The sequence below is a fragment of the Plecotus auritus genome, assembly GCF_963455305.1.
Source record: "Plecotus auritus genome assembly, chromosome: 4".
Taxonomy (NCBI): Eukaryota; Metazoa; Chordata; class Mammalia; order Chiroptera; family Vespertilionidae; genus Plecotus; species Plecotus auritus.
Genome location: NC_137775.1, coordinates 177909582 through 177932823, shown reverse-complemented (window position 1 = coordinate 177932823; position 23242 = coordinate 177909582). Strand labels below are relative to the sequence as shown.

The 23242-nt window shown below is 45.2% G+C and overlaps 1 protein-coding gene across 2 annotated transcripts in view; it reads left to right on the top strand.

Annotated features, from left to right (window-relative positions):
- Positions 1-7328: 7328 nt before the first annotated feature.
- CDCA7L (cell division cycle associated 7 like) overlaps positions 7329-23242 on the top strand; it is a 33710-nt gene continuing 17796 nt past the window's right edge. The window contains exon 1 of one of the 2 annotated variants that reach the window (XM_080663817.1): positions 7329-7737. In XM_080663817.1, the coding sequence (XP_080519943.1) occupies positions 7714-7737 (24 nt within the window). In that variant the 5' untranslated portion in view covers positions 7329-7713. The remainder of the gene's footprint in view (positions 7738-23242) is intronic. The other variant, XM_080663818.1, reaches the window with a different exon arrangement.

Here is a 23242-nt window from a genome sequence, read left to right as displayed (position 1 = left end):
AAGATCCATTTTTAAATAGATTGTTTCTTCTTTTGTCCTCTCTGGGGACAGAAAGTGGAACAGACTGTCGAATCTCAGAGGGAAGGGCGGGGGGAGGTGGTGGGAGGGAAGAGATCAACCAAAGAATGAGTATGCATATATGCATAACACATGGACACAGACAATAGGGTGGTGAAGACCTGGGATGGGGGGATGGGGTGGGCTAGAATGGGTCAATAGGGGAAAAGAGGGGACATATGTAATACTTTCAACAATAAAGATTTAAGAATTAAAAAAAAATGAAGTGATCCCCTTGATTTTATCTCCTCAATAGTAATGACTTCATAAATTATCTCCCTTTGTTCATCATACTCTATGCATTGTCTATTGTAGAGAATGGTAAAATGTAGAAATTTAAATACTGACTGAAAGACTGTATGAGTAAATTCAGAAATTTACAATAGCAACTTTCAATTTTCCTTTTTAATTAAGTTATTTCAAGTTCATTTTCTATGATTTGAAAATAAAATCAACCTAATAAAGTACTCAAAAAAAAATGAAGTGTCATATTTAGTTGAAATATTGAGACCATTGTAGATTCAAATGCAGTTGTAAGAAATAATACAGAGAGATTCTGTGTGTAGGAGGGGTCCTTGCTATGTTGGTGCAGTATCTTGAGAGTGGTAGTGTGTGCACATATCTACACATGGTGACAAAACTGTATAGAACTAAATACACACCTACAGGTCAAACTAGGGGAATCCGAATTGGTTGGTGAATTGCATCAGTGTCAGTGTCCTGGACGGGACAGTGTACATTGCTTCCCAAAATGTTACTATTGGGGTAAACTGGGCAAAATGTAGCTCTTACAACTGCATGTAAATCTACAAAGGTCCTAATATGTCAACTAAAAAAATGACACTTTTAGAGGTATATTGCAATCTTATTTCTGTCCCCAGAGAGGACAAAATGGAAACAATCTGTTTAAAGATGGGCTAATTGCCCTAACTGGTTTGGCTCAGTGGATAGAGCGTTGACCTGTGGACTGAAGGGTCCCAGGTTCAATTCCAGTCAAGGGCATGTACCTTGTTGCAGGCACATCCCCAATAGGGGGTGTGCAGGAGGCAGCTGATCGATGTTTCTCTCTCATTGATGTTTGTAACTCTCTATCCCTCTCCATTCCTCTCTGTAAAAAAATCAATAAAATATATTAAAAAAATAAAGATGGGCTAATTGCCACGGGACCATACTATGTTGCTTTTCTGTAAGGGAAGAGTAGAAAGCAAAAGATACATGTATGATGTCAAATAAGTGGTTTGTTTGCATTGCCTTTTCTTTCAACCTTGTGGCTGACCTCCCCTTTTGGGTGTAACGTAGAGACTGCTTTACCTTCTCTCAGAACGTCTTCAGGCTGTGAGTACCGCCCCAGACGCTAACCATCAATAGGCACTTTCCGAAAAAGGAAAACTCCATGAATGGTGATGCTGATGAGGGTTTCTGTTTGATTACTTTGCTTTTCTTCCTAGTTTGGAAGCATGTTTCAAGTTTCAAGTATAATAGGTTCTGTCTAGGTCCTAAATGTCCTGAAGAATTGCCAAAGCGATGCCACCTTACCTAGGAAATCCTCCCAGCCTTTCCTGAGCCCCACGGAGGTCTGGTATATAAAATGCTTGACAGTTTTAAAGTGTTTGGGGGAGAGAAAGATGGAGTGGGAGCATTGGTAGGGGAGAGGCTGGGGAGCTGACACGTTGCTTTTCTTAAAAAAACAGAAAGACTCAAGATACAGCACTTCCATTTACTTGGTCCGCGTCTGATTGAAACAGCCCACCTCCTGTGTGAAAGAGGAGTGCGCAGAGGCTGTGCTTGCAAGATGACATTCTGTAACAAGCCATATTTAACACGCTTGCAGAACGGAGGATTTCTTGTCCATATTTCACATCCAGATAGGATTTGCTTGGGAAATAACGGTCAGAAGTGCCCAAGTCTTGTCGCACTCCGTTTCCTGAGCCCAACTTGGAATTTATGGTTATGGGTTTCATTACATAGTCTTAAGATTAGACCTTGAGTTTTATGTTGTCAGAGATTTCCTGGGGCTGGGCTACAGTTAGCAAGGTCAGGAGCTCATTTGGACTCCAAAGCTATAAAAGTATCCAGGCATGATAAGTAGGTCAGAGCTGAAAGCTGTTAAAGGCATGAGAGTAACCATCTGGGACAATTTAGCCACATTAAAGTCTAGACCACATGTAGATTTAGGAAGAGAGAGACTGGGGGGTGGGGCGGGGGTGGGGAAGAGACTCTTTAAATGAATGGAGGAACACCTGCTAAAAGTGGCCTACAAATGGAAAAATAGTTCCTTTCACAAACAAATGGGGAGAAGACTCAGAATCCTAGGCACATTAAGTAAGTAAGTTGGGATGATGGTACATAAAGAACCTAGTTCCCATCTCTTTAAATTAAAAATTGAATTTACCCCCACCAGCCCCCCCCCCCCCCCCCCCACCGCAAGCTATCTGAATAAAAACAAAAAGGTGAGAGCATAGCTTTAGCTTTGTAGTAGAACCCATCTTGGTTCTAGTTTGGCTCTGCTGGGTCGCTGTGAGCAAGTTTCTTAAAGCCCCAAAGCCTCAGCTTCCTCATGTGAATAACGCAGATAGTATTATGCACATCACAAGTTTGTGGTGGAGACTGGGCGAAACAATGCATAGACAGCTTCTGGAACGTGGTTAGTGTTCAATAAACAGGAGGATTATTACTATTCATACTCATTACAAGTGTCCACCACTCTAGCCTTAATAAGTTACAATCACATCTGATACTACATATTCATTTTTGGTAGGAATACTATCGCATGGATTGAGCAGGTTTGTAGTATCCACATTTTACAGATGAGAAAAATGAAGTCCAGTGGTTAGTGCCAAAGTCACCCCACTGGTGAGCAATCAACCTTGGATTACAACCACCGTGGTTCTTTAAGCCAGGATCAGAAACGCCGGAATGGTGTTAAAACCCAGACTGCTGAGTTCCACACCTCAAGTTTCCAATTAAGTAAGTCTGGGGTGGGGCCCATGAATGTGAATTTATCAGAGCTCAGGTTTGCTGCTGCTGCTGCTGCTGCTGCTGGTCTTAAGACCCGCTTTGCAAAACACTGAGCTAGACTAGAGCAATGGTTCGCAAACATACCTGCTCATTAGAATCATCTGGAGGCTTAAAATCAACGGCCCCATAACTGCCTCAAGGCTGTGGATTTTTCTATTGAAAATATGACCCAGCATTACCACTAGCATATAAAACTCAATTATTCCCAGTATAAAAGGATAAATCTGTAACAACTTTGGAAATTCCACAAAATCTGGAAAGTTGTGGGTTCCCCCCACCATATACACTGAGTGGCCAGATTATTATGATCTCTGAACACATAATAACCTGGCCACTCAGTGTATATCCTATATAATAAAAGGCTAATATGAGAATTGTCCCCTTGACCAGGAGTTAAACCAGCAGGCAGGCCAGCCAACCGCCCATGTCCCCTCCCCCTGGCCAGGCTGGCCAGACCCCACCCATGCACGAATTCATGCATCAGCCCTCTAATATATATATATATATATATATATACACTATACACACACACACACACACACACACACACACACACACACACACACTGAGTGGCCAGATAATTATGCGTTCAGAGATCATAATAATCTGGCCACTCAGTGTATAGTAGTAATACAAAGTATTTGTAGAGCCAACTATTTAGAGAAGTTTTACATTTCTGATTCCAAATTTCCCATTGTGTGACCCACAGTTCTCTAATGCTTGCCAAATAATCAGAGTTAGCAAATAATAGAGATTGCTGACCATAGGTAAAGCAGTCATGTTTCCTTAATAATATTGTAATGAATGTTGATACTTTGAAATTCTTTTCTGAACACTAGATAGTTGGTTATATTAGTTTTGACAAAATTTGAAAATAAACCCTGCTTTAAAAATATTCTAATGAAATGTCTTATGACCTTTTGTCATTTAAGTAATTTAAAAGTTATTTTTATAGATTTAGTCTGAATTCTATGTTGATATTTTATAGATTAGTTTTTAAAAATGCTACCTATATAATACATTATGAAAAATCTCAGTTCTTTAAAAACTATGTACCACAGTACTTTTGCTGGTACCACAAATTAGAAATGGATCATTATCATTTTCTTTTGTAACACAGTAACGACAAAAGTGTGTTTACAACTGTTTGTATGGAAAATAATACAAGAATTCATAAATAGTAATACAAAAATAAACTGTGTTTCGCATATTCACATCTGGAAACCCTCTTTTGCCCCACCCTATATACATGTTTTTAGAGAGGTTAGACTTATTGGGTAATCTCTTCTAATTTCTATCCATTTGTTGTCAGTGCCTAGTTATAATCATATTTTATATGCAAAGACTATATTATTAATTACATATTTTGCAAAAACCTATGGAATATGGGTTGCATTAATCACATGTAGCGTTTACATAGCAGCCCTAGGAAATTCCAAATACTTTGGAAATATTGTTTCATTTATGTTCACAGCATGCTTTCCAGGAGCAGATGGGTCACTGTCACAGTTGAAGGATTAAATGAGAGACACATGCAACGATAAACCCAGCACAGGGCCTGGGGCACGGCCAGTGCTCAGTAAGTGGCTGCCATTATCGATGCCACTGTTACTGCTGACTCTTTGGTAGCACCACGGGCATGGCAGCTTTATTACGATGTGTGCTTTTCTTACCCAACAGACATGAAGGCATCGATGTTTGGTTGTTGGGGTCCTTTCCTCCATAGCCATTCGAGTGGTCATCATCCGAATGCTTTTAAATTGCACGGCTGTGACAGTATTGTCTTTGCATGCAAAGTCAGGAAGATGGAATACCAGGGTGTAATAAGAACTTTCCAGAAAGGCACCCACAGTCACTGTTAGAGAATTCTGCTACAAGAGACTCAATTCTAGATCTTTCATTTTTCAACAACTTGGAAAAATTATCTCTCAGTGTTTCAAATTTAGGGATGCCTTCCCTTCCTAGGATGGGTTTTTATCTAATCACAGTGGCATGGGCGTTTCAAGGTACCAGGAGATAGAGAACAACCAGGGATGTTAGCTTGTTTAACCGTCCTTGATTTAGTCATGATCATGTATAATGCTAAACAGGTATTACCCACAATGCTTCCAGCTCTCTGGCACAGGGGGAGTCTTCGCTGGGTTGTTTGGAACACCAAACTGGCGCAACTCACTGTTATGAAGGATAGACCGAGCAGTTTGCCCACAGCTAAGCTCTGTGGGGAGGGCAGAGCTACCCAACAGAGCAGGGAAGAGATACTGGGATTCCTTTTACAGAGCAAACATTGTGGGCTGGGGCTGACGTCCAGTCACAGCTATTTTTATGTCATTTTAAAAAGGAAGCAAGCATAGATTTCTAGACAGAGACGTCTTAAAAGCATTTTGCAAACATTATGTCTGCTTTTCCTCTGTTGCAGTATGGATACCATTGCTTCTGGAAGGGACAGTCACTCGTGCTGTGCCATGCTGAAACTCAATGGGCACATCTTATTAATCGTATCAGTAACCTGAGGAGGAAGTATTATCACAGGATATTAAAACGCCCTGGGTCCAAAGGGATTTCCCTAAACAGAGGGGAACCCAAATCTGGAAACAAAACACACCTTATAGAATCAATTCCTATGTACCATTCAAGTACTTTTGCAAAGCAAGAAAGTTTCCAAGTTGCCATTGGAAGGCGTAGGACTGGCTACAGCACATTTCTAAAGCAGCTACAGGCCCAGCAGCTATAGGTTCAGCAGCTACAGGTTTCCAAGTATGAAGCTGGTTACTTCAAGTGCTTTACAAAATTTGACCTACTTCAAATTCCAAAAGGGATTTGATGAAACTTACAAAGAGCAGAAATAAATAAAAATAAGATCACTGGTTCATCGGAAAGCAATTATACCAAAAAAAAAATTAAGAAGTTTTGATTGAATAAATTATGCTCTGATCTTCCTGGCAGCCAACAGGGAAAAAGTAAAGAACAATGGTGGGAAGGTTGAGTCTGCAGGCACAAGGAATGGTTTCCAGTTTGGCAACCTGCAGCTGTCACTTACAGCAGGGTGGCAGGTGTCTTTCTTCCTCCGTTCTGTTTCCTTATTTTAAAAATGTGTGGATAATAAGAATCTGGAGGAATGTTGGGAGAATTCAAGGAGAAACTGTATGTGGAGGAAAAGGCTAAAGCATAGTAAAACTGAATGGTTATAATCAATAGCTTACATTATCTAATAAAAAGACAACAAAGCATTTTCTTAAATCAGCTTGATTATCGTACTACTTAGAAGGTCTGGGACATGGAGGGCGGGCACCTGTTTGCAGAACCAAAAAAAGAAGGAAGAAGGCAGTTCCCAGATATTTTCTCCTTAAGCTTGAGTAAAAGTTTGACCAAGTCCATTCACTCCTTCAAAAAAGAAAAGATGAAAATGCTCAGATCCCAAGCAGCCAAGGCGGCCTGCAGAAGGTCTCATGCAGACAGAGAGTGCCTCTATGAGCTCATGATCACAGGCCTAAATAGGCTTTCAAACCTGCCACACTTTCAGGACATCTACCGCCCTCCCTCTGCAGAACCTACTTCAAGACTTCCACAATTTCCACCCACTTAATTCTTCACTCTTCATGTCCGAACTCCAGGCGTCTTCCCTGCCTGGTGCCAAGGGAAGTCCCCTTACTTTACACCACCTATCAGAGCTCCAAACTTATATTCATTTGCATCATTGTTACTGAACTCGTTATCACCATTATTGAGTAATGGCATTATCTGAATTCATTGTTAAATTATTAATCAAAACGATTACTAACTACATTATTATTACCCTTATTTGCATCACTATTATGTTTATATCTTGTAGGTGGCTGGTTCCCTGACTGTAATCTCCAACACAGCAAGGACCTGTTTTTTGTTCAACCATGTGAATAAAAACATTGCATAACACACTGCCTGGTACATAGTAGGTGCCCAGCCAACATTTGTTAAATTAATCAGCACTCCTGATCGCTGGAGAACTCTGCCTAGCGGCGCTGGAGGCCTACAATGGGTAGCCAAGGCCGTCTAAAGTTCCAGTGGAGTTTGCAACTTTTTGCAATGGCAACTCTGGCTAAATGTTTTTTGGAAGGCGGCACAAAACGCCCCTTTGAAACAACAAAACCAGACAAGTTCTGAAGCAGCCCTGGAGACACCCACCGACTGCAGCAGACGCCAGCAATAAACCCTGCAAACATCCCGCGCGCAAAGCCAAGCCCAGCGTGCCAGCTGGAGGCTGCCCCGGGACTGCCCCCTTTCATTTCTCCCGCGCGAAATCCGGGCGGACGGCTCCACTCCCTCCCTCTGCTGCAGGGGGGAGCCCGGCACCCCCATACTGGTAGCCGCCCCAGGCCGCGCCCATCTGCAGCCCCCTCTCGCGCCGCCAGCGAAGCTTAGTTCCCTGGTCACGAAGTTTGGATCTGGGGCCGAAGCCTCGCGGCCCTGGGCGGCGGCGCCAACTGGGCGGCGCTGCGCGCTCCCCCTGTCCCGGCGCCGAGTGCGCCCCTCCCCGGGCGGCCGGAGCTTCGGGCGCTGCGCGCGGGCTGCGCGGCCGCGGGCGTTCGCCGTGCGCTGGCCAAGGGGGAGGTAGGCTCCCGGGCAGCGTGCGAGGAGGAAGCTGGAGCCCGGGTTGGAAGCATGGAGCTGGCGACTCGCTCTCAGGTAAGGGTCCGGCCGCTCGCCGCAGCCCCAACGCCCCCGCGGCCCGCCTTCCCTTAGCGCCCGGCCGTCCTCTCTGCCTGGGGTTTGGAAACGTGGCCCTTGGCCGCGGAGTCGTGCACCGGGCGCGCCCAGTCCCGCGAACCCCGGAGTGGGCGTGCCTCCCAGGTGTGCGCAGTGGGTGGCGGTTGTGCCAGCCGGACCGGAGGGGCAGGGGGCCTCCGCGCTCGGGCTGTGACCTCCGTCCCGGGTCGGTGCCCAGGGTCGCAGGCCCGCCGCTGCGGCTGCGAGCCCCAGGACTGAAGGCATTTTGAGGGGAGGCTGCAGAGGCGCAGCGCTCGGCGTTTGCTGCGCTCGTGGAACCGGGGCTGGGAGTGGGGAGCTTTTCTGGTGCGCGCCCCCCACTTTCTCTTGGAATTGGCACAGACATAAGGAAGTTTAAGAAAAGCGTAATTTTTCTGAAAAACAGTTGAGGGTCAGGCCGGTTCAACCTGGATAATGGAGTTTAAAAGGAATTGCTCTTGTGTTTGTTCTAGAACTTTGGTAAATGTTTTCAAGGAATTTGTAACCACTTGGGGAGGAGTGTGGGTGGGGATGGCAACGTCATTAGGCCAAATTAAAAAACAAAAAGCCCCAAGGTCCCAAACCGTATACACAGCACGACCCCAATTAACGCGTCAAGGTCTTAAGTAGCTTTTAAAAATCTCATTAATCAGCACTTGAGAGTAAGTCACCCTAATGTTTCAGTGGGTGCTGGGAATGTGAACGAGGCTTCAGTTTTCCTTCTTTTAAAAAGAGCCTTGCTCTACTTTCTAGTAGTGAGTGTATTTTTTCCCCCAGAGGTAAGCAATAAACACTTTTGTTTTTCAAATGAACTAAAAATAAAACTTTTAGAAAGGGAAGGAAGCAGCTTGCCAGAGCCCAAGATACTTTGTATGAAGTGTTGGGTTTTTTTTTTCTTGCTTTTTGTGAGCGCCTCTGACTCACTGCTTCCACACCTTCCAACCTTTGACTGGTGTTTACCTCTTTCTCCACCTGCGTGCTGGGCCTGGGTGTTGGGAGACAAGAAAGGGCCCGCGCCAGGCTGCGGGGGTGGCCAGTGGTGCCAGAGCCCACGCCCCTGTCACCTGCCCAAGTCCCGCGGCAAATTAAAGGCAGAGCCAATAATGGGCAGTTCGGCTGTGTAGTGCTTTCTGAAAGGCTTTCCGAAGAGAGATCTGTTGTGGATGTTAATAAGAAAGAGTAAGAGTTTAAAATTTCTCCAGGGAGGGAGGTATGAAAAGCAAGGAAAACAAACAGTAACTCGACGTTAAGAAGGACTGAATCAGGGTTAGATTAAAACAAATTTTTCTTTTGCCGTTGCACTTTACCATCTAATTAATATCCTGTGCTTCTAGGAGGCTCAGGTGTCTCCAAGATTTAAAAAGGAGCCCCTTATGAATGTCACCAGTAACTGTATCTTGATAATGTATCACTCTTGCCTGAATCCTGTTTTTCTGATGGACTCACTGCCATAGTTCATGCTTAGGAAGTTCACAATGTCCCAACATATATAGGAAGGGGACATTTTCCTGTTAAGTTATGAGGCTAAATTTTTGTAGCTGTAAAATGTTAAGCTATTTAACCACGTGGGGGTAATCCACAAATGCTTTCAGACACCTTATGCGTCAATTAGGGCAAATTACTAAGTGTAAGGTGATCAGATGTTTTGTTTTTTTCTTTACCAACGGTCTCCTACCTGGCAGTACACGTTAAGATTTGTGTGATGGTTTTTCCAGTGGAAGTGTTCCTGTTCATAATTTAAATGCGAGCAGATTATAGTCTCCCTAATTTAAATAGTGGAGAATGGTTCTGCGGGTTATAAAAGATCCACTGCAGATAAGAGCACTTAATGAGCATTTCAGGAGCAGCAAGATGTTAAAGCCCGGTGGCTGCACCCTGTGCCCCAGCCCTGCGAATAAAGCAGTGTGGTGCACTGCCTGAAGCCTGTTACTGAGCTGAATCTCGGCTCAGTGTGCAGTGGGTTTAATCTCGCACATACAGTAAATAAAATTTCCATCCCCTGGAAAGCACAGAGGTGGAAGGGGTTCGGCAAGGCAGCCTAGGCCTCGTGCTCTGAGCAGAGGGAACTAGGCAGGGAGGAGAGGACAAGAGACTCATTTAAACCCTGAATTCCCCTCTAGACTCTGTTTTAGGAACTATGTTTTACTGATGTTGAGAGAGAGAGAGAGGAAGGGAGAGAAATATCCATGAGAGAGGAACATCATCATTGGCTGCATCCTGCATGCCCCCTACTGGGGATGGAGCCCATAACCTGGGCATGTGTCCTGACCAGGAATCCAACCAGCGACCTCTTGGTTCCTGGGTAGACACTCAAAAACGCTGAGCCACACTGCCTTTTTTTCTTCTTCCTCCATCCTCCTCCTCCTCCTCCTCCTCCTCCTCCATCCTCCATTCTCCTCCTCCTCCATCCTCCATCCTCCATCCTCCATCCTCCTCCATCCTCACCAGCGTGCTGGAGCTGATGTTCTCTGACGGTGATCACACCTCCCATGGGCTGTAGTCCTTGTTGGGCTGGTCACTGTGTCTTTGAGGTTTCATATTGAATAACAGGAATAATACCCAGTAGATGGTCCCGTACTGAGAGCGCTCAGCAGTGCAGCTCGCAGGAGCTGAGGATGAGCCGGCCTCAGCTTCCTGGCAGAGAGACTGGGAGGTCCTGAATGTCCGTGCTGTCTTTTAATTCTCTTCTAGCTTCAGGGTGCAGTTTGGTCCCTTAGAGAAGGAAATGATGCTAAATGTTCTCATGAATAGGCATGCTGTTGCAGAGGTAAAGGAGGGGTAAAGGGGAATTTTTCTGGGTATTGACCTCATAGCTACAAAGTTTGTACCCAGCCTAAAATTTGTGCCTATGCCCTAGCCGGTTTGGCTCAGTGGATAGAGCATCGGCCTGCGGACTGAAGGGTCCCAGGTTCGATTCCGGTCAAGGGCAGGTACCTTGGTTGCGGGCACATCCCCAGTAGAGGTCGTGCAGGAGGCAGCTTATCGATGTTTCTCTCTCATCGATGTTTCTGACTCTCTATCCCTCTCCCTTCCTCTCTGTAAAGAATCAATAGAATATGTATTTAAAAAAAAAAACAAAAAAAAAACAAAACTCCAATCCTTTAAAAAAATTTGTGCCCAAAGCCCCAGAAGGTCACGGCGGCGGGAGGCGGGTGTCATCTTGGAAGGACAGCGCAGTGATTTGCCACTTTTATAGTTCCATATTTAAAAGGCCACTGGTGGTGGTGTTGATAAACAACTGACTCATCAATCTAAGAACTGAATTTTTAGTGATGGGGAGAAACCTCCGAGAACAACAGTTCTGCCTTGGTCAGGTATACAGGACAGAGAGCCATGACACATAATTAGGTGGCCTTAAAACGTTTATTAATCTTACACCAAATGAATGAAAAGATCAGTAAAGCCATTTGAATAGAATAGTCCGGGCATGTTCATTTTAAAGTGCTGTTGAGAGTTCTTGACCCATCCGCACTCGCTGAGTTACAGTTTAGAATTCTTACCTTCGGGATGCAGTTTTGCTTTGTAAAGACTCATTATAGCTCTATTGACCAAAGTGGAATTGTTTCAGGCTACTTAGGGGGTGGGTAGAGGTAAGAAAATAATAGTGGGGCCTTTTTTTTTTCTTTTTGTTTATGAAAAGCAGTGGTTTCTGAGTGTTTTAAAATAGTACCATTCAGAGGCATATTTGGTAAATAGAGCTGAAGTTAACACAGGAAAGTTTGTCTTCCATAGTGAAAGTCAGTGCCCTCCCTGCACTGCAAAAATATGTCCTGGAGGCAGAGTTTGATGTTTACTGCCTGTTTTGTTTTTTTGTGTCCCATTCCCCGCCCCCCCCCCCCCCCACCGTCATCAGCTGGCTGAGGGCTCCCCGCCTGGGTTAGTCTGTTTATCAGGTGTTCTTTAAGCACCAGCTATGTGCTAGGTATTGTGAGTTACGCTGGAAGACAGGAAGACTCTTGCCTTTTCTGCCTTTGCCAGGCCCAATTGGCTTCTGCTCTGTGCTGTGGGGACCTAGGTGGCCTTTAGCTTGGGGAGTAGGAGGTGTTGAGAGCCATCCTTCTGCACAGCTGGGTGTGGCACAGTGGTTGAGCATGGACCGATGGGACCAGGAGGTCACAGTTTGATTCCCTGTCAGGGCACATGACCGGGTTGCAGGCTCGATCCCCAGGGTGGGGCGTGCAGGAGGCAGCTGATCAATGATTTTCTCTCATTGTTGGTGTTTCTCTCTCTCTCTCCCTCTCCCTTCCTCTCTGAAATCAATAAAAATATATTTTTAAAAAAAGAGCCATTCTTCCCAACCTTCCCCCTCCACCCCCACCCTAGGAAACTATCACTTCCTTTTAAAAGTCGGGCTGTGCTAGGTACTTAAAGTTATCAGAATTAATCCTCACTGTAATTCTCTGAAGCGGGTGGCATTATCTGCATTGTAAAGATAAGGTGAAATGGAGCAATTAGCTTCAGGCAACCAGCAGGGAAGGAGTGGATTCAGTTCCCAGGGCCACTGCCTGACTCTTTCCATGGGAACCACAGATGTGGTCAGGTTACCAGATTTTCACGGAAATAATTTGATGAGGCCAGAGGTCTTTGCCCAACATAGTGCCACCGAGATGACCAGGGGCATGCCAAGTAGAAGGTGCTGTTTAAATATGAGGGGTGTCAGCACTTCTGCGTTTTCTCATGATTACCCTCCCTCCTCCTTCCAGCTGGGCGGGCTGGGGGTCTTCACAGGAGGAGCTGGTCTTAGGCTTTGCATAGGCTTCCTTGGATGATGTCTGCACATGTCAGCTTCAGAATAGGAATAAGGTCCACCAAGTGTTTACATGACAATGATTTTCACGTGATTTTTGTATTGTGTAAGAAATGGCATGTTAAGCCCTAGCCGGTTTGGATCGGTGGATGGAACGGTGGATGGAGTGTCCTTGGCCTGCGGGACTGAAGGGTCTCAGGTTCAGGTTAGATTCTGGTCAAGGGCATGTACCTTGGTTGTGGGCACATCCCCAGTAGGGGGTGTGCAGGAGGCAGCTGATCGATGTTTCTCTCTCATCCATGTTTCTAACCCCTATCCCTCTCCCTTCCTCTCTGTAAAAAATCAATAAAATATATATTTTTTAAAAAAAAGGCATGTTAAGAGAAGCTGAAATGAAAATGAACATTGAGCTACTGCTCTACCTACCCACTGTCTGGGTGTCATTTTCTAGTTATTTTTCCACCCCGTGGCTTTGTCCCGTCACCGTTTTGCATAGCTTTTATCGTATGACTGCTGTTTGAATTCTTTCTTTAGTGCCTTCAATACTGGTTTTCTCAGTAGCTTGGAGGTCTTTGATAGCTTTCATGTTTAATGACTGCAGTATTTCATTGAGTAGATGTGTGTTCCATGTGTTGATTTTCTGTTGCTGAAACCCTTTTTTTTATTACTAAAGGAATTTTACAATAGGTGTCTTGGGGTACATGCACATACGGGTACATACCTTATTCCTTGTATTGGAGTCCACACTGTTCTTAATTATTGTTCTTTGTCACGTGCTTGCTATCTCATAAAAGGAAGGGGCCTGATTTTCGATGGTGGGAACCTCTGACACATTGCTTTTTAAAGGCATTTCTCTTTTTGTTGTGTTGTATTCGCTGAGAGAAAGCAGCTTTTGCTCAGGTTGGAACCTGGGCTCATGATCACTGGACCGAAACAGTGGCTTTTTCTTCCTGAACTTAGAATACCCATTGGAATGTGCTTCTTTGGGGGAAGGGGACAGCGGTAGAGGTATGTTCTTTACCACCTTCAGGTCTGCCTGAACCCGCCCCCCCCCCCCCCCCGCAAAGATCCACGAATGCTAATGGATGCCTCCTGGGAGTGCCTGTGGACGGGACTGTCCTGGGATTTGTGCGGTTGGTTGTGGCAGTGGAAGGCGGGGACCCTGTGCCCAGCTGCTCTCCGGGGGCCGTGAATCCCTGTTTTAAAGGAGGTGCCTGCTTTGGTCTTGCTTATTTGAACTACGAGTCCTCTCCGAGGTAGCACTCCTGAAGACGGGACATCTAAAGTCAAGTAGTAGGGTTACCATACGAAGTGCTGGTTGTAATGGGCAGTTTGGAAAACGTCACCAGACGTGCACTTTTCTGGCTGCGTGTTGCACTGGAAACATTTACAGAAGGGCATTTCACATCCCTCGGTGCGGGCTCTAAAGCCTGAGCTTTAGGACAGCCCGGCTGGCAGGGGGAGGGCAGGTGTGTGGGCAACAAGTTCCCAGGTGTCCTGTGTCCTGCCAGTCGTTCCAGTATCCTCAGGACGGGGCGTGGTCGGGGATCCCTCCCCACAGACCCCTTTGCTGTTCCCCCAAACCTGCCATGGCAGCAGTGCAGTGGTTTGGGCAGCACCCCCCCCCCCCATCTTTAAACCTCCTTCAGGAGAGTCCTGTGTCCTTGGAGAGTGCCGTGCGTTTTTGAGTGAGCTCTGGCTTTTGGTCTTTTGTCCCAGGGCCCAGCCCTCCCCAACTCTCTCCTGCCCTCCCCTTGGCTGCCTGCTGGCAGACCTCCTCTTCTGTGAGGAGGGCCCAGGGGTTACCCCAGGGGAATGGCCTGTGACTCAAAACCATGCAGCAGACCCACATGACAATACCCTGATGTGTGAGGGGCCTGGCATCTGGGAGGTAGGTGTTAGATACGTGTTGACTATTGTACAAAGGTGGTGTAGGGCTGTCTGTGTGTAGTGAGTGGAAGCATGAGTTACAACAGTCGGGGACATCCTGGAGCGGGCTGGGCTTCTCGAATTTTTCTGTTGCACGAAAGGACCAGTTCCTGCCTGCCCCAGAGGCCTGGAGGTGTAAGCAGCCTCGCCCGCCCGTGCGGATTTTCTCATCAATCTCCAGCTTTATCTTTAAAAGTCATGCCTGATGGCTTCTCGGCCTTTTGGCTACGATCCAGTGTAGTCTCTGTTCTTAGCAGTTTAAAGTCATGCCTGTTTTGCATTCTTTTCCATGAAACATTTTAATTGATTTTAATACAGATATGCTATTTTAAATGACTCTTCCAGGAAAACATCCCCTTCCCTGTCCCACCTGGGGTTTAGAAAGCCCTCTAGCTGTCCCTGAGCCCCCCCAGTTTGGGGAGGACGGAACTGCCAAGCATAAAACTTAGAAATCACACCTGTAATAAATCCTAAAATAGAAAAGATAATTTCCCCCCCCCCACACACACACAGACCCCAATATCTTTTTATTTAAAGCTCTAGGACTCTGAGGGCTTCGTTGATATTGAAATCCCTGGAAACATTTTAAATGCAAACTGTCTAGTATCTTCATTTTGTTCTCCATTAGCATGGCCTTAAAATGGAAGTGAAGAAAAAAACAAAAGTGCATTTAAACATTGTTTATTTTGAATCCTCTCTCTGGTCTCCTCTGACAATGGGTCCCAGGCATTTTTTTTTAACTTGGCGAGTTTTTAAAATCAAAGTAGCTGAAGCCAATGGGACTTCACTTAGCCTTTCCCAGCCAGGGCCTCTGACATAGACTCCCCTCACCTGGCTTAAAACAACACCACCAACAAGCTTCCTTCTGTGTCCCCACACTCCCAGCTTTAAAAACTCCCCGAAAAGAGCATCTGGCTGTGCGCGTGGCCTTCATCGCGCCGAGTGGGTCCTCTTCCCTGGCTGCAATTAGCAACGAGGAAGCACGCGCTCTTAGGGAGTGTGCACTTTCACTCGGGCACAGTGCCAGGAGCCACGTGGTGTGCGCAGCCCGCACAGGGCTCCCGCCCAGGGATTGTTCTTCACGGTTTCCACTAGCAGGGCACACGTGTGTCAAGAGGCTCCCTGTCTAAAGGCCTCAGGGCTGGGCTGTGCAGTGAAGGTCCTCCCCCCTCATCCCTGTGCAGATCTGCTCGGCGCCTGTCTGCACTGAGCACGAGGACCCTCTCCTCTGGAAGATGGGGGCCTCACTGTCCCCCAGCCTTTAAAACACAATTTTTCAATTACAGTTGATGTACAATATTGTATTAGTTTCAGGTGTACATCATAGCGATTAGACATTTCTATACCTTACTAAGTGACTCCCCCCCCTTGTAAGTCTAGTATCCATCTAGCACCATACTGAGTTATTGCAATACTAGAGGCCTGGTGCATGAAATTCGTGCATGGGAGTGGGGCGGGGCGGTCCCTCAGCCCGGCCTGCACCCTCTCCAATACGGGACCCCTCGGGGGATGTCCAACTGCCAGTTGCGGGTTCGGGCCTAAACGGGCAGTCGGACATCCCTCTCGCAATCTGGGACCACTGGCTCCTAACCACTCACCTGCCTGCCTGCCCCTAACCGCCCTCCCCTGCCAGCCTGATCACCCCTAACTGCTCCCCTGCCGGCCTGATCACCCCTAACCACCTCTGCCTTGGCCCCTTCCACCGTGACTTTGTCCGGCAGGAGGACTGGACGACTGGAAGATGTTCGGTTGACCCGATCTAATTAGCATATTACCCTTTTATTAGTATAGATTATGGATTATACTCCCAATGCTGTGCTTTACATGCCTGTGACTATTTCTTCCATCTGTGAATCTACTGTGCGTCCTCCTCCCATCTGGCTCTGTCCTGAGCTGTGTAGATGTGGCTGATCTTGCTGCCCCTAGAAGTCTTCCTGACCATCCGCCCCACAGCTGGGTCAGGTGCCCTTCTGGACTCTTCACATTTATCACACCACAGTGAAATTGTTTAAAGATCGTCTGGCTCCCCCTACCCCATATGACTCATTCCTCGTCGGATCCCTTAGCATGGTGCCCAGCACAGACTGGTACTATGACAGTCTTTTTGATACCTTTTAGTTATAGCCATGGACGTAGCGGCTTCTGCTTCACAGAATGCTGGCAGTCATAGTTTGGAAGCCATCAGAGCTTTATGCAAACGTTCTCATGCCTTTCCTCCCAGGTATATGGGAGGAATGCCTGTTCCTGGGCCCTGAATAGTCAAGGCTATTTGATAATCAGTCTCTCAGAATCCAGAGAAATCTCCACACTGGCTTCACGTTTCCTGTCTGTTGCTCTTTCTGGAAGAGGAAATTACCCAGCACTTCCCAAGCCGTTTGGCTCCCTGCCCTCAGGGCCTCTGCCAAAGCGAAGTCTGGTTCCTCGGCTACTCCTTCAGATAGCCCTGCACGCACAGACACGTCTGTGTATTTCTCCCCACGTATGTCTTTTCTTTAAAAAACGACAGTGATTATTTTCTTGTGCCCTTTTTTTACTTTGGTAAAATGTGCATGACATAAAATTTACCAGGTTAACTCTTTTTAAGTGTACAATTTAGTGGCCTGAAGGAGAGTCATATTGTTGTGGAACCATCACCATCATCTATCTTCTAGAACTTTTCTAAATGGAAACTCTGTGCCCATTAAACACTTAACTCCCCATTCCTCTCCCTCTCCCCCCGGCCCCTGACAATCACCACTCCACTTTCTATCTCGATGAATCTGACTGTTCTAGGTACCGCCTGTAACTTGTATTGGAATCATACACTATTTGTCCTTTCGTGCCTGACTTATTCCACTTAGCATAATGTTGTCATGGTTCATTTGTGTTGTAACATACCAGAGTTTCATTCTTTTTTTAAAGCTGAGTGATCATCTATTGTATGTATGCGTATACTACATTTTGTTTCTCCATTCATCATCCATGAAAAATGCTGCTATAAACATTGGTATAAAGTATCTGTTTGAACGCCTGCTTTCAAAATCCTTTTGGACATAAGAGTTAAAAGTGGAGTTACTGGATTATGTGGTAATTCTGTGCTTAATTTTTTGTTCAGCAGTGGCTGCTGCCCTGTTTTACATTCCCACCAACAGTTCACAAAGGTTCTAATTTCTCCACATCCTCACCAATGCTCATTTTCTGTTTTATTGAGAATAGCCATCCTAATGAGTGTGACGTGGTATCTCATTGTGGTTTTGATCTGTATTTCCCTAATGATGAATGAGGTTGAACATCTTTGCATGTGCTTATTGGCTATCTGTGTAACATTGGAGAAATGTCTTAAGTCCTTTGCTCATTTTTCAGTTGGTATTGTTACTGAGCTGTAGGAGTTTTTTAAAATATATTCTGAATATTAATCCCTTATCAGATGCATGATTTGCAGATATTTTCTCTAATTCTCTAGGTTACCTTTTTTCACTCTCTTGATAGTGTCCTTTGATGCACAAAAGTTTTTAATTTTGGTGAAGTCCAATTTATTTTTTCTATTGTTGCCTGTGTCATTGGTGTCATATCCAAGAAATCGTTGCAAAATTCAATGTCATGAAATTTTCCTTCTATATTTTCTTCAAAGAGTTTTATGCTTTTAGCTCTTACATTTAGGTCTTTGATACATTTTGAGTTTTTTTTATAGGTGGTGTTGAATAAGGATCCAACTTTATCCTTTTGCATGTGGAGACAGTTTCTCCCGCATCGTTTGTTGAAAAGACCGTCCTTTCCTTATTGAATAGTTTTGGCATCCTTGTCAAAAGTCATTTGACCACCTGTACGAGGGTTTATTTCTGGGCACTGTTCCATTGCATTGGTCTAGATCAGCGGTCGCCAACCTTTCGGACCTCATGGACCACCCGGGGTCCTCGGACCACCGGTTGGTGACCGCTGGTCTAGATGTTCGTGTGTAGGACCATACTGTTTGGATTACTGTAGCATTGTAGTAAGTATTAAAACTAGTAAATGTGAGTCCTCCAACACGACTCCTCTTTTTCAAGATTGTATGGTTCTTCAGAGACCCTTGAGCTTCCACAAGAATATTAGGAAGGGCTGTTCTATTTCTGCAAAAAAATAAAATAAAAAAAATGTTGCTTGGATTTACAGGGATTGCATTGCTTTGGGCATAGTGCCATATTAACAATATTAAGTCTTCCAGTCCACGACTAGGTGATATCTTTTTGATTACAGTTGATTCTTGAACAACCCTGGTTTGAACTGCATGAGTCCACTTATATGCAATTTTCAGTTGACCCGCAGTTTTAAACCTGGCAGTGTTCAACAGTCTGCCATAGTTTTTGGCTTTGGTGTAAGGATAATACTGGCCTCTCAGAATGAGTTAAGAAATATTCTCTCCTCTTTAATGTTTTTAAAAGAGTTTGAGAAGAATTGGTGTTAATTCTTTTTAAGAAAGTGTTGAATAGAATTTACCACTGCAGCCATCTGGTCCTGGGGAGGTTTTTGATTCAAATCCTTACCAGTTAGAAGTCTATATTCAGATTTCTTACTATTTATGTTTCAGTCTTGGAAGGTTGTATATTTCTCAGAATTTATTTCACTTAGATTACCCAAATTATTGGCATGTAGTTGCTCATAGTAACTCTTTTGTCATCCTTTTTATTTCTATAAAGTTGTTAGTAATGTCCCTGCTTTATTTCAGTAATTTGGATTTTTCTTTTTTTTTTAATTAATTAATATAGCCAGAGTTATTCAGTTTCTTATTGTGTAAATTTAGTTTGTTGGTTTGAGGTCTTTCTTCCTTTTTAAGTAAGTGTTTGCAGCTATAAATTTCCTTCCCTCTTAGCATTGCTTTCTTTGCATATCATACGTTTTGGTACATTTTGTTTTTGTTTTCATTGGTTTGAAAGTATTTTCTAATTCCCTTTGTGATTTCTTCTTTGACCCATTCATTGTTTAAGAGTGTGTTTAATTTCCACACTTGTGAAATTTTCAGATTTGTTTCCGTAATTGATTTCCAGTTTTTATTCCATTGAGATTGGAAAAGACAGTTTATGTGATTCCAGCAATTTGAATGAATTCTGACTTGTTTTGTGGCCTAATACATGATCTGTTTGGGGCAGTTTTCCATGTGCTCCTGAGGAAACTGTATATTCAGTTGTTGGGTGGAGTGTATATGTCGGGTAGTTCTGGTTGCTTTATCGTGTTGTTCGTTTTCTCTGTTTCCTTCCTGATCTTCTGTATGGTGCTTCTATCCGTTATTGACAGTGGGGGTGTCGAAGTTCCAGCTATTGTTGTAGAAACATCTATTTCACTTTCTAGTCTCAATGTCCGCTGCACGTGTTTTGGAGCTCCGATGTTTGGTGCTACATATTTATAATTGTATTATCTTCCTGGTGCATTGACCCTTTTATCGATACGAAGGAGGGTCTTGCCTTCAGTTTGTAAACAATGCGACATCTGTGAAGCGCAGCACAAGGAAATGAGGTACGCCTGTGCTTCGTCGGTACTAGTGTGGTCACTCCGTCTCCATCTCTCAGGGTTACTGTTTGTGTTGAATGTTTTCTCACCTTTCACTTTCAACCTAATTGCATTATTAGACTAAAGTCTCTTGTAGAGAACGTACAGTTGGATCCCGTTTGTTTTTTTATAAATTCACTTTTACAATCTGTGTTTTCTGATGGTAGACTTTTAATCTATTTGCATTTAAATGGTTATTAATACGGAAGATCTTAACTTTTGGAACTTTGTTTTGATTTTGTATGTCTTAAAGTTTTGTGTTTTTTTTTTACCCTTATTTGCTTCATTATTGCCTATATTTGTGCAGTGTTGACTTCTTTGTAGTGACATGATTTGGTTCCTTATTATTTATTTACTAGAGGCCCGGTGCACGAAATTCGCACACTGGGGAGGGGCAGGGGGTCCCTCAGCCAGGCCTGTGCCCTCTCGCAGTCCAGGAGCCCTGGGGGATGTCTGTCAGTCAAACATCCTTAGCGCTGCCGCGGAGGCGGGAGAGGCTCCTGCCACTGCTACTGTGCTCGCCAGCCATGAGCCCGCGCTCCCGCTGTGGGAGCACACTGACCACCAGGGGGCAGCTCCTGCATTGAGCCTCTGCCACTTGGTGGTCAGTGTGCTTCATAGCGACTGGTTGCTCTGCCGTTTGGTCTATTTGCATATTAGCATTTTATTATATAGGATTTTGTGTGCTATAGATATATGTTTTCTGTTGTTACAGTGCCATCCTATCTAATAAAAGAGTAATATGCAAATTAACCACCACTCTGCTACACCCACAAGCCACGCCCACCAGCCAATCAGGAGCGAATATGCAAATAAACCCAACCAAGATGGCTACCGCCACAGAGAGCAGGAGGGAGGCTTGGGTTTCCCTGGCAATGGAGGAAGCCAAGCTTTCCGCCTGCCATTGCCGGCCTAGGCCTCCACTCAAGGCTACAAAGTTTCAATGATAGAAGATACATAAACCCAAACAGAAATGGCGGCAGCCACGGAGCTGGAAAGAGCAGGAGGCTAGGGTTGCCCCCGGCGATGGAGGAAGCCAAGCTTTCTGCACACCCTGGCTGGCCCAGGCCTCGCTTAAGGCTACAAAGTTTCAATTATAGAAGATACATAAATCCCAAAAGAAATGTCTGCCACCACGGAGCAAGCAGAAGGCTTGGCTCTGCTCCAGGCTACAAAGTTTCAATTGTAGAAGATAAATAAACCCCAGATACCAGGGCCTCCGCTTGGGTCGCCAGGGGGCGTGGCCGGCCTGCAAACCACCACAGGCCCCTCGCACAGGCCACCCCACGCCCCAAGGGAACCCCCACCCTGATCCAGGACACCCTTTAGGGCAAACCAGCTGGCCCCCACCCGTGCACCAGGCCTCTATCCTATCTAATAAAAGAGTAATATGCAGATTGACCATCACTCCAACACACAAGATGGCTGCCCCCATGTGGTCAAAGATCCTGCCCCCATGTGAACACAAGATGGCCACCACAAGATGGCCAGCAGGGCAGGGCAGTTGGGAGGGACCAGGCCTGCAAAGGAGGGCAGTTGGGGGCGATCAAGCCTGCAGGGGAGGGCAGTTAGGGGTGACCAAGCCGGCAGAGGAGGGAAGTTGGGGGCGACCAGGCCTGCAGGGAAAGGCAGTTGGGAGGGACCCAGGCCTGCAGGGGAGAGCAGTTGGGGGGGACCAGGCCTGCGGGGGAAGGCAGTTAGGGGTGACCAAGCTGGCAGAGGAGGGAAGTTGGGGGTGACCAGGCCTGCAGGGGAGAGCAGTTGGGGGGGACCAGGCCTGCAGGGGAGGGCAGTTAGGGGCAAACAGGCTGGCAGGGGAGCAGTTAGGCATCAATCAGGCTGGCAGGGGAGTGGTTAGGGGGTGATCAGGCTGGCAGGCAGATGCGGTTAGGGGCAATCAGGAAGGCAGGCAGGCGAGCAGTTGGGAACCAGCAGTCCTGGATTATGAGAGGGATTGAAGAGGGTGCAGGCTGGGCTGAGGGACATGACCCTCCCCCTTGCACGAATTTCATGCACTGGGCCTCTAGTTATATATAACTATCTAAAATTAAAAGTTTTATTTGAATGACACCAATTTAACTTAAATGGCATAAAAAGAACTCTACAGCCCTTTCCTCCTTGGTTATTGATGTCACAGATTACAGCTTTGTGCATAGATTCATAAGTTTTTTTATTTTTATTCTGTGGAAAATAAAAACAGAGCGTGGAAAGGAAAGGTTTTAGAGGGAGCTATGGTAGGAATGTAGGGTTTTACTGCTTTAGTTTGATAGGAAGCCAGCGAGGAGCAGGGGAGGAGTAACTCCGAAGGCTCCCCTGTAGGCAGGCCTGTAGAGGGTGCCTAGGGAAGCACATGACCCTGTGCCCGGCTGTGCTCAGTTTAGACCAGACGGACCAGTTGCCATCATGGTAAGGAGCTGCATTCTATGTGTGATTTGAAGGTTTGTCTCCATGGTAGCATGGGTCAGTACTTCGTTCCTTTTAATGGCTGAGTAATATTCCATTGTACATTGTATATACCACATTTTTTATCCATTTATCTGTGGGAGACATTTGGGTTGTTTCTAACTTTTGGCTGTTGTGAATAGTGCTGCTCTAAACATGCATGTACACGTATTTGTTTGAAACACCTGTTTTCAGTTCTTCTGGTGATATACCTAAGAGAGAAAGTGCTGGTCATTCTGGTTGACTTTTTGAAGAACCAACAAACTTTTCCACAGCAGCGGAACCATGTTACACTCCCACCAGCCATGAACAAGCATTCTAATTTCTCTACATTTCCACCAACACGCCCCCGGTCCCCCATTTTTTTTTTTTTTTTTTATTAAAACCATCCTAGAGCATATGAAGTGATACATTGTGTTTTTCATTTGCATTTCGCTAGTGAATAATGATATTGAACATCTTTTCATGTACTTGTCCATTTGTTGTATATCTTTGGAGAAATGTCTATCCAGCCCTTCGCTTACTTATTTTTATTTTTTGTTGTTGCATTGTGAAAGATCTTTGTACATTCTGTGTACTAGATCCTTACTAGTTGTGCGATTTACAGATATTTCTCCCATTCTGTAGGCTATCTTTTAACTTTTTTGACAGTGTCCTTTGATGAATAGATGTTTTTAGTTTTGATTAAGTCCAGTTTTATTTATGTTTTTCTTTTGTTGCTCTTGCTTTTGGTGTCAGATAGAGTTTAGGTGTTTTGATTGAATTAAATACTGAATCCTAATGGACATGGTTATTTTTATTGAGAAAACAGCATTTTCCTGTTTG